The following is a 16,955-nucleotide window of genomic DNA, read 5'->3' as shown; positions in this document are numbered from 1 at the left end:
GAGTGCACCTGAATATAAGCCGCGGCAGCTACAAATAACTAAATAAATCTACTCGTACTTGTCTAGAGGCCGCAGGTGTCCAGGTTGTAGCATGAGATATTTACACTTTTGATTAAAAACATCCACAAATATGTGGTGGAAAAGCTTTTTTCCAAACACCGGCTGTAACACAGCTGATGAAAAAGATGAATAATAAATAAGACAAGGAAAAGTCCTTCCATCTATCCATCCATTTTCTTTGTCCTCCAGCTGATGGCTATCTGGGTTTTCCTCCTGCGCTCTAAAACCGGCCTCAGAACTTGACGGTCTTTCATGGTCGCGATGTGACGAGAATAAATGTTTTGGCAGCGTGAAGCTCATCAGCCCCAGTATATCCACACATCCATAATCAGCCGCATGGTTGTTTAAGCGTTCAAAGCGTGTGAGAAAAGTTGCGGCTTTTAGTCCGGAAATGAGAGTAACTTGGGAAACCGAAGGAAAAGTTGTGGAAATGAAGGAGCCGTTCGTTTGCCCGTCGGATCGTCGCTGCGCCTTTTAATGTGACTTGGTGCGCTGGTTTTGTGGTGTATTTAAGTTTGACACCTCCGTAGCAGGATCCTATTTCCCTGTTTGGATACAGAGGACACACCAACCAACTTCCAGTGCATCGCCTTGGGAACTGATGGAGCTCCAGGCCGTTTGGAGCTCAGATCTGAGGAGGAAGCGAGTGGGAGGAGCCTCTGACACCGATGAGGCGTTTAAAGACGGCGGGACGCCCCGCCCACCTCAAGCTAGATAATCATGGAAAAGAGATGGTAAAGTCGCTGTGGTTGAGATTCGGTGATGGAGAGAATCTTCCAGAGAGAAGGTGGCAAACGTTTACGGGGATTCGGTGCGGTGAAGGCGGGAACATGGACGGTCTAAAGCGGGTCGGGGACGGTTTGATGCTTTTAGAGGAGGAGCAGCTTCACTCCGTCCATCAATGGAGTTCAGACATGAAGTGGAGCGACCGGTGCGAGTTACATTTAGCATAGCATTGTAGCATTAACGGTGAAGCCAGGAAGTTAAGGATAGAGCAACAACCTCCTCCACTCTTTTATTACGTATTATTATTATATTTACAAATATCTTTAATTTAAAATACAACTAAACCTGGGATTCATGTCGTTTCAGTTCAGTTAAATGGGAAACCATCCCGTTTGTGTCATTTTACGTCCTTTTCCTTATTGTGGATGTCTTTTCTCCCCTTTACTGTCTTTGTTTCTCTGCCTCCATTCTGTCGTCTATTCCTGTCCTTGTTGCTGTGCATTTATTTGTGGAAGTGTTTTGCTATCTTTTAATTGTCTCTACTTATATTCATACCCATATTTATTGAAACAGTAATTGTTGAGCTACTGTGACAAAAGAACTTCCCTTATGGGGATCAATAAAGTACATCTTATCTTAAATTAAATTTGTTGTACAAACAAATGGAGTTATAAGCTCAGTCTGACAACCAGGTTTCACATCCCTGTATAGGATACCAAATAAAATCCTATATCACACATATATATATATATATATATATATACACACACACACACACACACACACACACACACACACACACACACATATACATATAAAAAACAAACAAACATGCATATTTGTGTATGTGTAAATGCATGGGTGTGTGTGGGTATATGCGTGAGTTTATGTGTGTATACATGTCTGTGTATACATGTGTGTATATATATATATATATACACACACACACAGAGCTATACATACATGCGTGTGTGTGTGTGTGTGTGTGTGTGTGTGTGTGTGGCCTTTTAATCACCGTGTGAGGAGTTGTTGTAGGTGTGTATGTGTGTGTGTGTGTGTGTGTGTGTGTGTGTGTGTGTGTGGCCTTTTACTCACCGTGTGAGGAGTTGTTGTGGTGTGTGTGTGTGTGTGTGTGTGTGTGTGTGTGTGTGTGTGTGTGTGTATGGTGTCTTACTCACCGTGTGAGGAGTTGTTGTAGGTGTGTGTGTGTGTGTGTGTCCTTTTATTCACCGTGTGAGGAGTTGTTGTAGGTGTGTGTGTGTGTGTGTGTGTGTGTATGGTCTTTTACTCACTGTGTGAGGAGTTGTTGTGGGTGGGTGTGTGTGTGTGTGTGTGTGTATGGTGTCTTACTCACCGTGTGAGGAGTTGTTGTAGGTGTGTGTGTGTGTGTGTGTGTGTGTGTGTGTGTGTGTGTGTGTGTGTGTGTGTGTGTGTGTGTGTGTGTGTGTGTGTGTGTGTGGTGTCTTACTCACTGTGTGAGGAGGTGTTGTAGGTGTGTGTGTCCCCGCAGAGCAGCGAGTCCTGCAGGTGTGATCCCCTCCCTGTTGTGGAGCTTCAGCGCCTCCCGAGCTCCCGCCTGCCGCAGCAGGAACTGGGTCACCTGCAGGAGGCCTCGGCGGGCGGAGAAATGCAGCAGGGTCTCCTGGGGTTCCACCTCTGGAGACAGAAAGACGCCATGGTGAGCGGCGGCGTACGAGAGCTCCGGAGCCTCGTCCAGACGCCGGGAAGGGAAAAGGCGGCCGGACGGACGTCTGGGCGGGGTTTGGGTGTTTTGGAGGTGATGGTGGAGGATCTGGGGAGGCAGATGATTTGGAGAGGTGGAGCGGTGGAGCCGGACACCCTCGGGGAGGAACAATAGAAAAAAAAAAACAGTCTTTGTCGCTGCCCGTGTGAGAAAACCCGGGTTACGACATCAGGTGATGAAACCGCCGCCGCCACAATAACGGCGGGAATAAAACACACTGGCCCACATTCCACTTTTAATTACATTTCATTAATTGAGTCCATTATGGGCCGCATACTCGGGATGAACTCTCAGCCTCAATACACACACACACACACACACACACACACACACACACACACACACCACACACACACACACACACACACCCACACACACACACAGACACCATCAGCGAGTCCAGTGGCGGCTCTCTTCATCTTTGTCCCTCCAGGGGAAGTTCTATATTAAAGCAGGGATCTCAGTGCAGCGTGTGTGTGTGTGTGTGTGTGTGTGTGTGTGTGTACACAGTTAAAAACGGGGAGACGGGGTGAAGCCTGGCTGAGCTGGGTGGAGGTCATAGAAGACGTCGATGGTTACACACAACCTGGTGGAACGGTGAGGCTCCAGGAAGTGGAGATGAAGAAGGTGGAGGGGTTTAAGGACCGAGGATCAACATAACAGGGGAATGGAGAGGGTGGAGAAGAGCTGGAGAGACCAGCAGGTTGGAGATGCTGGAGAAAGGTTTCAGGGGTGAGAGAGTGTGAAAGGAAAGGATGGAGGAGATGGAGAGCAGACATGGTGTTTGGTTTGGAGACATCGAGGAGAAGACAGGAAGCAGAAGAGGTGAAGATGTCGGAGGATCCTCTTCAGGAGTGAGGTGGAAGGAGACGACCAGGAATGGATCCATCAGAGGGACGGCACATGTTAGATGTTCTGAAGACAAAGTCACATGGAGATGGTTTGGACATGGACAGAGGAGGGACGGAGAAGATCTGGGTAGGAGCTGCCAGGCAGGAGGTCTGGAGGAAGACCAGAGGAGGTTTATGGATGGAGCAGAAGAAGACATGAAGTTAGTTGGTGTGGGAGAAGAGGGTGAGATGGAGGCAGATGATTGGCTGCCCAAAGAAGAAGACACTGAAACCACCTGACTGCTCCTCACTTCCAGAGCCAGCTTAGCCTCCTGCTTCTCCTGTGGCTTGTTAAATCCTGACTTGATCCAAGCTTCCGAGTGAAGCCGCTCTGTGCGTGTGTGTGTGTGTGTGTGTGTGTGTGTGTGTGTGTGTGTGTGTGTGTGTGTGTGTGTGTGTGTGTGTGTGTGTGTGTGTGTGTGTGTGCAGCCTCCAGAGATGAGTGAGATAAACCGCGGTAACATCCACCTATCGCCCGGCGCCATCCATCACCCGTCAGAAGTGATGAATGGCGAGCAGAGTCCCGCTCGTCGCCCCGCCGTTTTCTGTTTTCGGCGCTGACATGTGGCGAGGAGCAGCCTATCACCGCCCGCATCACTCAACGCCACCGCTGTCGACGCGACAGCCGGCCGTGGCATGAGCGTGGCGGCGTGGACCGTTACAAGTTGATCCGGTCTCTTCGGGAGGGGGAGCGTTAGAGAAAAGCTGATTTGATGGACGGCCCGCCGAGGACCAGGAGGGAACGCCGCCATCCATACATCTCCTCAGACGTCACCTGAGCGACCAGATGATTCATTCCTTCGTTCTCACCTGGGCTGGAGCTGAGATGTATGGAACGTCTGCATGAACGTCTGGACACCTTTGACGGTGACTCTTCCATGTGTGTGTGTGTGTGTGTGTGTGTGTGTGTGTGTGTGTGTGTCTCACCGGCGTCAGCGTCCGCCGTGTTGCCGAGCAGGCTCCACCCCGGAGGAAGGGCGAGGTGGTGCAGCGCCAGCGCCAGGCTCTGGTCCAGCCGCTCGCACTCCTGCAGGGGGATCTGACACTCGTCCAGCAGCAGCGCCCCCTCCAGGCCGTCGGCCCGGCCCGCCGTGCTCACCTGGCCGCGGACACGGAAGGACACCGACAAACGGGATTGAGCTCTGGACCTTCTGAGAGGGAACATGAAGACGCTCCCTCCGGGCTGCAGTCAGAGCGGGTCACCTTTCACATGACGAACACAAACAAGGGGCTTTTCTCTGGAACTAAAATAACCCGCTAAGAACCCGGTCCAGAAATATCAGCCCCAGAAGTCTTTTCTTTTAACAAAAAAAAAAAAAAAAAAAAGGTCTGAAGGTGTGGGAGATGCTGTGTCGTCCAAACAACCCGAAGGTCTCCGTTAAAGCTCGCTTTCTCCTCACGCGGCGGAAATTCATTAAATAGATAGCGAGGACAGCGGGACAAACAATAACAGCCACCTTTTGTTTTCCCCGTCACGCTTCCCACGTGGTAACCCATGGCAACCACCCTCTTTTTCCGTCCCCTTGCTTTATTTGTGCTTCGCAGAAATGGAAAAGAGGCTCACCAGAAACTGGGCCATGTCGAAGGCCAGGTCCTGGACGAAGCTGAAGCGAAGCTCGGCCAGCGGGGACAAACCGCCGCCGCCGTCCTCGGGTGGCGTCCGGCAGACGGCGCACAAGGTGACGGACACCGACTCGCAGCAGTCGTGGGCTGCAGAGGACGAGGAGGAGAGTGCGTTAGAGTCTGACGCCACCTTTTCAAAATAAAAGCTGGTATTAGTGGCGCCTTGGGAAATCCCAAGGCTATGATTTAAGGCGTTTATCTATTGTTGCAGCGCCCCTGAAACAAAGGCTGGTTTGTGTCCGTTTGAAATAGAACTCTAAATTTACCCGACCCAAACGGCGGCGTGACGTCGTTGCTGAGAGGGACGGTGGGACTGTTAGCCCGCTGGATGGATGAAGTGGCTAACCTAGCTAACCTAGCATGAGCCGGGCTAACCACCGGGGTGGATCTCTTTGGTCGGAGCGGCTCCCGGTCTGGAGAAGCAACTCTGTGGGAAACATCTGGACTTCACTTGACAATTTTGTAAAGTAAGAAAAGAGAGAAGCGGGTGGAGACGCGGCGGCGAGAAGGTCCCGTTCCAGGCCAGGAGCCGGCTCCTCGCAGACCCCCTGCTGGTCCGACAACTTCACCACGCTAACGTTTCATATTCATTGAATTATTTTCGTTTGAAAGTTGGTTACAAAACCATCGGCTTCACAAGGACTTGGGTCGGCGTGGGGCGGCAGGCGCAGCGATCATCTGTGGAAGCCAACATCCCTGCTTGGATACCCGGCTCCACGTGGGACGCTTGGACAATAAACTGGACTGGACCTTGAACACCAACGCCATCTTCAAGAAGGGTCAGAGCCGCCTGTTCTTCCTCAGGAGGCTCAGAACTTTCAACGTCTGCAGGACCATGCTGCAGATGTTCTACCACTCACTGGTGTCCGGCGTCATCTTCTACGCTGTTGTGTGCTGGGCAGCAGGATCAAGACAGCTGATGCTAACAGACTCAACAAGCTCATCAGGAGAGCTGGATCTGTCCTGGAGTGGAGCTGGAGTCAGAGGTGTCAGAGAAGGTGTCAGGTGTCAGAGAAGCTCCTCAGCATCACGGACGACGTCCATCACCTGCATGGACACTGACGTCCTGTCAGAGCTCTTTCAGTCGTAGACTGATACCACCAAGGAGCTCCACTGAACGCCACAGGAGGTCTTTCCTACCTGAGGCTATCAGACTTTTTAATTTCTCTTCCCTCAGCTGAAGGGAACATTCAAATCTTTGTACTTTTTAACCCTCTCAGGCTCAAATTAAGTTGTAGTTGCAGGAAAAATCTGATATTTGGCTGTCGCAAATCTGCAACATCTGCCTGGAGAAGGTTAAGACCTTAAAGCACTTGATAGTCTTAACTTTGACACTTTATATTTTATTGTATTTCTTATTCTCCCTCCTTCCTACTATTATCTATTATTGTTATGGTTTTGCTTGAAACTCTGGCACAACAATTTCCTTCGTGATAAATAAAGTTGTTCTCATCTCATCTCACCTACATGTCAAAGTGTGGTTGAGCAGGACACTGAAGGGCTCACTGCTCCCCTGGAAGCCGACTGCTCATGGTTCATCCATGATGGCTTCACTTCGGAGAACCAATGTCCCCACAAGGGATTAATTAAGTATAAATGGTTAATTATTATGAACAAAGATGGCAGACTACCCCCGCCCCGCTCAGGTTCCTCCAGCCTTTAAGCGCTCCAGTTCTCAGAGGCTTCAGGTCCACGCTGACACAATGATAATGTTTCCCAGAAGGTTGTCGCGATCCTGTCGGCCGTTCTATCCTCGCCGTTTGTTCCCGGGACACTCGGGGAATTCTCTCGCCGCGACCTTCCGAGTCACAAGCCGCGACCTTCTCAGCGCCCTGGTGGAGCTCGGTGGAGCAGAACTAATCTGCCGGCGGGAACAACACCCCCCCGCCGTAATCCCGTCCTCCACTTAGCGAGGTGTCGGGCCGCATCCTGCCCCGTCATCTGGTAGAGACAGCGGTTACCTTTAAAAACGGTGACACGCCTGCCTGCTAAGCCTGCGTCCACGCCAATCACAGGCTCCGCCCCCTCTGAGCTCCCTCTGGGACCGGGGTTTTGAGGGCCAGTGGATGATTAACCCTTTGTCTTCAGTCGTTCCTCCACAGCCGGAGTGAATCGTGATTTCCTCGCCGCTCCTCAGCGACATCAGTTAGGGCCGCCCGGCGAGGGGGCGGAGCTTGGATGCATAATTAAGGACGTGGCCTCCACGTCCTCGAGTTAATTTTGGATGCTAACTGGCGACTGTGTGTGCAAAGGTCTCTCCAAGTGACTCCAGAGGCACCGAGCAGCCTCGGGGAGAGGTTCTCCTGGAACAGGTCGTTAAAGATAAGCTCCGGCTGGATTCATTTACTTATCTATTTATTACTAAATCTGGAAAACAGCTTGGGAGAGTCGGGGTTGATAAGACGCCGCGCGGCTGTAAAAAAGAAAACGGGTGGAATATTTACTTTGGCGGGAAGGAAAGAAGGAAAGCCGGGGGCGGCGGGGAGAAAAAAGAAAACGGCGTTTTCACCGTCTAAGCACAAACATTCAGAGCAGCTGGTAAAACGTGTGCATGACGAGGAGCATCTGAAGGAGTCGCCGAACGTCAGGGGCAACTGGAGGCCTCAGGGTCTGGCCTAAGGACTCTCTGGTTCAAATAACTCCATTACAAGAGACATGAAACCAATCAGTGGTACAGGCTTGGACATCTTTGCTATCTGTATGAAGATGCACTGATTCTCCTGTGCAACCTCAGCATCCGTCTACCAATTCGCTCTACATGACCATGCCCATTAATCTGGACTGTTGACTCTTAAAACTTAAAATCCTCCACCTTCTTGATCACCACTCCCTGTATCCTCAGTGTTCCACCCGGGTTCCTCTCATCCACACACATATATTCTGTCTTGCTGAGACTATCTCCACCTCTGTTGATGTTCCTCCACCTACTCTTATGACAGATCATAATGTCATCTGCAAACCTCATGGTCCATGGAGGTTCATTTGTCAGCCTGCAAACAAGAAGAGGCTCAGAGGTGATCCCTGATGGAGTCCCACCTCCACCTTGAGCGTTTCTGTTACACCTGCAGCACATCTCACCACTGTCTCACAGTTAGCATACATGTCCTGCACCAGTCTAATTTAGGTCTCTGCCACTCCAGACTTCCTCATACAATACCAGTGTTCTTCTTGGCACCCTGTCGTCTGCTTTTTCTAGGTCTACAGGCACAACGCAGCTCTCTCTGACCTTCTCTACCAGCATTCTCAAAGCAAATCCTGCATCTGCGGTACTCTCTCAACATGAAGCCATACTGCTGCTCACTAATGCTGACTTCTGTTCTCAGTCCAGTTTCCTCTACTCTTTCCCATAACTTCATAGTATGGCTCATCAACTTTATCCCTTTATAGTTGCCTCAATCCTGCACATCCCCCTTATTCTTAAAAATGGGCATCCTGTTGAATAATCTATCCAAAAACTCTACCGCTGCCTCTCCTGGACCCTTCCAAACCTCCACAGGTATATCATCTGGAACGATTGCCTTTCCACTCTTCATCTTCTTCAATGCTTCCTCACTTCACTTTTACCAATCCTTGCTAATTTGTGGTCTACAATGGTCACCCTTGCCTCTCTTTCATTTTCCTCATTCACCAGTTCTTCAAAGTACTCTTTCCATCTTCTAGTATCTGTCACTTCCCTCTCTACCGTACACCCTTCCCATCTCTATGTCTCTGTCTTGCCAACCTGTATAAATTCTCTCCCTCCTTACTGTCCAACCAGCATACAAGTCATCATACCCCCTTTGCTTGGCCTTTGCTACCTCTAGCTTTACCTTGTGCTGCATCTCCCTGTACTCCTATCTGGTTGTCACACTGAACCCCTTGTTGCTCCCCTGACCAGCCTACTGCTCATGGTTCATCCATGATCGCTTCTTTGTTGAGAACGCATTTCCCCACGAGGGATCAATAAAGGATAAATTATTATTATTATATTCTCTTCAGTGTCCCACTCCTTCTTTGCTAACCTCTTTCTCTGGATGTACTCCTACACGTCCTCATTCCACCACCAGGCCTCCTTATCTACTTTCCTTCAATACAACAACAAATACACTTAACAAAAACACTCTACTTGTTGACATGCTCTTTTGGTATCTATTATTATTACTGTTGATACAGTATTTATTACTTATAAAGCCCATTTGTCTTGTCTAAAAATACCTCACAAACCGGGGTTCTGGAATGGATTAATAGCTTTCCAATGGGGAAATTTAATTTGATATAGGAGCAAACTACATTACCAGTTCTGTCACAGAACTTCTCGTCTTACGTCAAGGTACGATTGTATCTTAATAGGTGACTTTCTGTATGGGATAAAAGGGCTTAAACCTGGGTAGAAATGGAAATAAAAAGCAGTTTGATGAAGAGAAACGAACAAGCCGATGTGGGTTTTGCGACGATCGTCCCTCGGCTTTGGTTGATTGGCCGGCGTCTTACCGGGACACAGGGCCTGCAGGGTGTCATGGCCGCTCCTCAGGGTGCTGGTCAGGTGACGCTGCGTGCTTCCTGCAAACAACAGGAAGTAGTCGACGCCCTCGCCGTCCTCCGCCGCCAGCTCCTGCTCCTCGAGCTGCACCGTGACAACGCAGCGTCCCTGTGGAGGGGCGGGAAGAATCGAGGCCAACATGGGTCATCTAATGCCGAGGTTTCATTGGGTCTTAGTCGGAAAGCCGATGGAAATGGTCATTACAGCCGCATTGGACTGATAAGACAAAACTTTATGGCACACAACAGCTTTGTCTGGCATCCAACAGTCATAAAGGCAGAATAAATGAATGAGCAAATTAAGTTGTAAAACTGAGAGGGACCAAAACTCTCAACTACCAGGGAGCCTAAGGGACTTTCTCTGTCTCCATGGTGATCCTTCTTGTTTGGCCCAGGGCACGGCGGTTATCTGCCGCAGGAAATGGCTGGTAGACTTGTACCTCTCCAGGAATTAGTAAGAAAATAAACTGTAGATTTGTTTTTGTAACCTGAAAAGTTTAGCCATGTTTCCTCTAAGGAGCCACAGACCATCATATTTTTTCACCACTTCAAGGTGGCTTGTCATTGACAGATAACACCAATGAAAATGAAAATATCAATCCTACGATTGGCTTTTTTTGTTGTTGTAGTGATGGAAAGGCATCTTTGATGGTTGCAGATGACACTGCAGGGAGCAGGTGGAGGGTGTGGGCTGAAGGTTCCACACAATAGATGTGTGGGACTGGGAGGAACCAGGAAGTGGAGATGAAGAAGGTGGAGGGGTTTAAGGACCGAGGATCAACATAACAGGGGAATGGAGAGGGTGGAGAAGAGCTGGAGAGACCAGCAGGTTGGAGATGCTGGAGAAAGGTTTCAGGGGTGATAGAGTGAGAGGATGGAGGAGATGGAGGCGGAGGGCAGACGTGGTGTTTGGTTTGGAGACACCGAGGAGAAGACAGGTGGCAGAAGAGGTGAAGATGTCGGATGCAGGATCCCCTTTAGGAGTGAGGTGGAGGGAGAGGACCAGGAATGGATTCATCAGATGCATGTTAGGTGCTCTGAAGATAAAGTCACACGGAGATGGTTTCGGATATGGACAGAGGAGGGACGGAGAAGATCAGCTGGAGACCAGAGAGGAGGTTTATGGATGGAGAGCTGAAGGGCAGGAAGTTGAATGGTGTGAGAGAAGAGGGTTGGCTGGAGGCAGGTGATTGGCACCTGAAGGGAGAAGAAGTACTTCCATCCTGCACACATGGTCCTTTTCAAATGGGTGGACCTGAGGTTTGAGCTGGAACCAGAGGTGGCAGAGAATGGAACCTCTTGACAAACTGTTTATATCTTCTTCTTCTTCTTCTTCTTCTTGTCTTTTCCCTTCAGGTGTCGCCACAGCGAGTCAACTTTCTCCATCTAACTCTATTCTCTGGATCCTCCTCTCTCACACCAACTACCTTCATATCTTCTCTCACGACGTCCATAAATCTTCTCTTTGGTCTTCCTCCAGACCTCTTGCCTGGCAGCTCCAATTCCAGCATCCGTCTACCAATATATTCTCTATCCCTCCTCTGTCCATGACCCAACCATCTCTGTCTGGCCTCTCTGACCTTCTCTCCAAAACATCTAACATGTGCTGTTCCTCTGATAGACTCATTCCTGATCCTCTCCATCCTGGTCACTCCCAAAGAGAACCTCAACATCTTCATCTCTGCAACCTCTAGTTCTGCCTGCTGTCTTTTGGTCATTGGAACAGTTTCTAGTCCAAACATCATCGCTGGTCTCACCACTGTCTTGTACACCTTTCCTTTTATTCTGGCTGAAAGTCAAGGAAACAAAATCTGGTCCTGAAGTTCTGATGATGATCCCGTCAGGATAGAGTTCACCTGGCAGGATCCGTGAGGGTCTAGGTCCGATTAAAAGGAACCGGACTTCCTGTTTGGGCGAGTCGAGCTCACTGAGCCGCAGTCAGACGCCATCGTGGAAATACAACAGTCGTGCTCGGTCGCTTCTCCGATAGCAGCCGCCGTCCTGCGGGATGTGATTACCGACTGGATAACGAGCTGCCAGATGGTGCGGAAACTTTTTTTAAGATTCATCTCAGCACCAGATTTGTCATATAAATGACACCAAGACAAATATATATATATATATATATATAAAACATAAATATATATCAAAGATGATAAACATAAATGAAGGGGGTAATAATATGTCGATGCAAAAAACAAGGAATTGGGCCCGATAGCTGGGCGGAGAACATCGGAACAAGAGACAGCTGGACTAGAAGCTGACGTTCCTCTCGCTTCGGTTGCACAACAGTTCCCAGAACCCGGATACTTAAACTGCAATTACTGTGTAATTAACAAGTGGCGCTCACATTGTTCTGTTTGTTTGTTTTAATTGGATTTGTATTGGGATTTTAAAGCCATTAAGAGCTCACAGCAGAGGCGGGACCACACCACAACATCCCCAACAGCCGCTTTTTAGGACGACTTTGTGCTGATTGAGAGGTTTTGCAAGTGCTTGCCAGATTTTTGGAAATATTTCATAGACTAATAAACTTGTTTTTACATCATTTACTGTGAATTTTTGAGTTTATTTTCCGTCAGCGTGTTGCTTGAATGTTGTTTGTCGATTTTTCGGGGTTTTGGAATACGCCATAGTGGCCTAATCTGTTTGAGCACAAGAGGAATTTGGTTCCACCTTGTACTGACGTGAAGGTTAAAAACCATCGGACGACAGGGCGCTTTTTCGCTATATCGATTCTTTTAGTAATCGTGTTATCTATCGATTAGTCTGACCGGATGAAAAAGTATCGGGACATTCCACGGTTTGCAGATGCTTCCTGTTTGGATGTTGCAAGATTCATGGCGTAGTCCCACCTCCACCTTGAACTTCTCTGTCACGCCGACAGCACGACTCAGCGCTGTCTCACAGCTGTCATACATGTCCTGCACCCGTCCAACATAGTTCTCTGCCACTCCAGAGTTCCTCATAGAGCACGGTAGTTCCTCTCTCCGTGCCCTGTGGTGTCCTTTTTCTAGCTCTACGGAGGAACAGAAAAAGCATACGACAGGGCGCAGAGAGGAACTACGGTACTGTATGAGGAAGTGAGGAGAAGCAGAGAAGTACAGCACAGTGGTATATACAGTATATATACAGTGTGAATATCGCGTACAGCAGGGATGTGTGTCACACCATGTACAGTGAGCAGCTGGCGGGGTGTGGCTGTGTAGCCACGGGACGGTGAAGAGCATACATCTGTATGAAGCCATGATCAGATACAGCTGTTGTTGCTTGTTTGTGTGGAATAGCTGAGCGTCACTTCCTGCTGACTGAAAGAGGTCTGGTGAAGTTTGGGTCATGACCCCGCCGGCAGATTTTGAGCTAACTTTCTTTCTCCGACAAATAGGCTACCGTAATTTCCGGACTATTGAGCGCACCTCAATATTAGCCGCACCGGCTGGCCGATCGCTATCTCGGGCTTCCTCCTGCGCACTTAAGTCGTCTTTTTCGGTGTTGAACGGACTCAGAATTTCCCGGTCATGACGAGGATAAATGTTTTAGTGGCGTGAAGCTCGTTAGCGTCCCCCCCCCCAAAAAAAGTCCATGTATTAGCCGCATCGTTGTTTACGTGAAAAAAGTCGCGGCTTATCGTCCGGAAATTACGGCAGTTCCCCCATCACGAGTGGCTCGATCGCCTGTCTCCATATGTGATCGACGAGTGACCAGCCCGGGTCCGAACGCATCTCCCGCACGATCTAGCGAGCTCATCCACCAACACCAGCCTGTTAGCGAGATAAGCAGCACAGAAAATGAATGAGCGAATCAATTAGTAGGACGAAGGATTGTCGGGGGCTACTCGGTGCCGGTATTTCAGCTGATTTGGAGCTCAGTTATGCCGTGGAGAAGCAGGAAAACACAGGAGACAAACAGACAAAAATTTTCAGGGGGGGGGGGGGGGGGTTCGACAATGTACGGCATTATGAGCCGAGCCAGAACGGCCCGGGCGCGGGTTTAATACCGTGGCCGTCTTTATGAAAACCGGGCCGAGATGAGCCAATGTGATTTTAAACAGCTCATTGTGCGGCTCGCGGTGTCTCTGCGCAGACAATCGGCCGCTGTGTGCGAGCGTGAGGGGAATGACTGTGTCATCTGAGGACAGGAGACAACGCAGCAGCGATAAATAAGAGGGACACTGTTCAAAATTAGCTTCTTTCCACCGGGGGGTGGTGGGGTGGAGGGGGGCAGCTTCTTGACAAGGAGGAGGGATAATGGGTCGTTCTATCCGGCTGAATGTTGAGAATTCGCTCAAACCCAATCGGGCCGACATGAGGCGAAGAGGTGCTTCGCAGCCGGGGTTAAACGGGTTTCCTTCCTGCTCTTTAAAACAAAAAAATGTCTACCTCGGTGCCTCGTTCCACTCGGGGAGGGACAGCGGAGAAGCTAATAGGATCTATGAAGCTCCGGCATCACAAAGGAGCCACCTGGGGAGTGTGTGCTCTTCAATGGACAACCTCACAGCTCAGAGGCCAGAACAACCCCTTCATGCGCCGCTTTTACACTCATCGACAACACTCGTTTCCACCCCGTCATCATCGTCATGTCATCGTGTCAAACACCCTCCAGGACGCTCGGCACTTGTCAACTGGCGTTCCCATATGAGGCTGCTTGTTTTCTGACGTGGATTCGTGGTCTTCGTAGATGTGGCGCCCCCACTCGTGCCGGCGATGCCCGAAGCCAGGAAGGACAGCCGGAGCCTTCCGATCAACAAGCGTTATCGGAAGTCATACCGCCGATCGTCATGGCAGCAACATCGTGTCGACCCCGCTCAGTGGGCCGCTCTTCGGCACAGAATCCAAAATGGTCTCCACTTGTTGATCACTTCCAAAGTACGTCACATCCACCCTCACATCCAGCGACGGCAGCGGCGTGAGGAGTCCGGCCTCTTGCCCGAGGAAACCTCAGCACGCAAACAGGAATCCAACCGCCAACCTTCACATTGGAGGCTACACGCTCCGCCGGCTTCAGCCGCCACCTACGAGCAGCTACTGCTCCGTGCTGCGCTTGTTTAACCGTTCAATCGCGGTGTGACGAATGAGAACGGCGCCCCCTGGTGGCAGGAGGGGGTTCGTGACCGGCTTCAATCGCGACTACTATTCTCCTGATTTATCGCAGGTTTTCTCCCAGGTACCCTGTTGCTCGGTCACCTTTCATTAGCAGCTACGCTCTCCACATCAGCAGAGGAGGTCCGAGCGGAGGAGGAGGGGAGGTTAGCGCCGATCCGCCGGGCTCGGAGCCGCAGGAACCGCAATCACGGGTCAATCCAGAACGTAATGGCTCGGAAAAGCAGCAGGACTCCACCTTTAGGGGAAGCGGGGAGGTTTTTTTTTTTCCCCTCCTCTTTTTTTTTTTACGAGGAAGAGTCTCAGCTTCAAACGGCAGAGCGAGGGCAGCGGAGTAAATGAGCTGCGGAGAGGTGGAAGCCGGCGGCCATGACTTCCTCTCCATTAAAAACTCATCTCTTATCCGGAGCCCGGACTGGAAATTAGGGGGCTTGTGTGGCGCTGAAAGGATTGGTACCTCGGCGGATTTGTGACTTTGCGCTTCTCTGCAAAATGGAAACGTATTAGTGTGAAATAAGTTCCACACAGTCGTGGCGGACGGAAAAAAAAACGAAGAGAAAAAGAGAGGGGGAATAAAAAAAAAGAAGGGTGAGAGCAGAAATGGTTTTTGTGCGAGCCGCTGGAGGCTGGTGCTAATTCACCTCCGCCATAATAACAACCCGCCGCTTCGGCACAAAGGCTGCTCAAATTATTTCCGACAGCCTTTTCTTGTCCAAATTAATATCCAGCCATTATAATAACGCAGCCGGAAGAAACTTTTCAAAAATAACAATATTTATTTTTTTTTAAGTCTGCCGTTTGAGGGACGAGTGAGGAAGACTTCACGGAAACAGTCGCTCCGCAATTCAATCCGGACCGCCGCTTTGGAGCCCTGATGGCGGAGGAGGTGGCAGGGCTGCGGCGAAGACCACCACAACTTAACATGTGAAAAAAAACCAGGGGGACGAACTCCCACACGGTGAGATGTTTCCAAAATCTACCCAAAAATTTGCGTGAATTAACCGAGAGCGACGGAGACCTGGGTGTCAAGGAGGTCCAGTGGTTAGCGCCGCCTCCTCGCTGCAAGAAGGTCCCTGGATTCCCACAGGGGGCCTTTTCTGTGTGGGGTCTCCATGTGTCTGCATGGGCTTCCTCCAGGCTCCTCCAGGTTCCTCCAGGTTCCTCCGGTCCATAAACATGCAGGAGGCTCACTGGACACCCTGAATTTCCCAGGGGTGTGACCGAGAAGGGGATCGGCCCCGTGAACGTCAAGACTCTTGCGACCCCGAGTGCAGGATTGGCAGTAAAGAGCAGGAATGATTGAACGAGGGTGAAATGTCCAGAGCCGGGACAGGAGAAGACCAGGATGAGGTCTTCATCTGATGGATGGATTTGGATTCCAAAGCGCCACGAAACCCGACAAACACAGGAGGTCCCGAGAAGGTCCCGAGAAGAAGCAGGGTTCTTCACCCTGCTGGTTCTGAGCAGCTCAATGTCAGAAGCACAGCCATTGGCTGCGAGCGCTGCCCACCTTTTAAGCCCCCCCCCCCCCCCCCCCCCCGGGTCCAACATGGCCGCCGTCAGATCACGTTCCACCGTTAAGATTCCCTATTTTTGCCAACTTGTTAATGCAGATTTTAAATGATTGTCATGCTGATTCTAATGAATATTTTTCTTGTTTTCTTGTTTAAAATTAAAACCATTTTTCCGATGATTTTCACATCCTCGTCATTTTCAACCCCCTCCAACAAAGTTTCTCGCAGATTCATTGACTCCTACGAACTCCTTTCTGCTACTGAACTAAAGAAACATTTTGTGGAATGTTTGAAAGTATGTACCTCGTACGTGTGAGGCGGAAACTAAAGGAACGCGAATGCACGTCTTCTCCGAGAGGAGCCGGTTCTCCTCACTGAAGATACAAGTTCTGCAGTTTCTCCGGTGGAGGCGTTGGATCCTCCTCTACCTTTCAGACTTCTTTCATCGGAAAGCTCTGGAAGGGGGTCCAGTGACAGCATCGGACCCTCTGACTGCACAACATCTGATGGCTAATGAGGCCTGACAGCCGGGCAGCTTCCAGCCAGAGTCCCACTGGAGAGATAAGCTTGTCTGGACGGTTAAAAGTGTGAGACGCTGATGGATTCACACACACACACACACACACACACACACACACTCTCCATTACCTTGTGTGCGTCCCCCCCAGTGGTGAGGTGGGACCATTGTAACCACTCTGAAATGTCTCCCATTCACGCACAGTCAGAGGCAAAAACACACACAAACACACACACACACACACACACACGCACACGCACACGC

General features: G+C 50.1%; 1 protein-coding gene across 11 annotated transcripts in view; it reads right to left on the bottom strand.

Moving 5' to 3' along the window:
• Positions 1-16,955, bottom strand: part of akap13a (A-kinase anchoring protein 13a) — an 89,660-nt gene that overhangs the window by 47,492 nt on the left and 25,213 nt on the right. For all 11 annotated transcript variants that reach the window (XM_086174465.1, XM_086174472.1, XM_086174461.1 and 8 more), the window contains 4 exons: positions 9,514-9,670; positions 4,985-5,130; positions 4,348-4,519; positions 2,259-2,442 (listed from right to left, as the gene is read on the bottom strand). In XM_086174465.1, coding sequence (XP_086030591.1) covers positions 2,259-2,442; positions 4,348-4,519; positions 4,985-5,130; positions 9,514-9,670 — 659 coding nt within the window. The remainder of the gene's footprint in view (positions 1-2,258; positions 2,443-4,347; positions 4,520-4,984; positions 5,131-9,513; positions 9,671-16,955) is intronic.

This window comes from Fistularia commersonii, chromosome 27, assembly GCF_037954325.1.
Source record: "Fistularia commersonii isolate RoL2024-O1a breed Wild chromosome 27, RoL_Fcom_v1.0, whole genome shotgun sequence".
NCBI lineage: Eukaryota > Metazoa > Chordata > Actinopteri > Syngnathiformes > Fistulariidae > Fistularia > Fistularia commersonii.
This window is presented reverse-complemented; position numbering and strand designations above follow the sequence as displayed.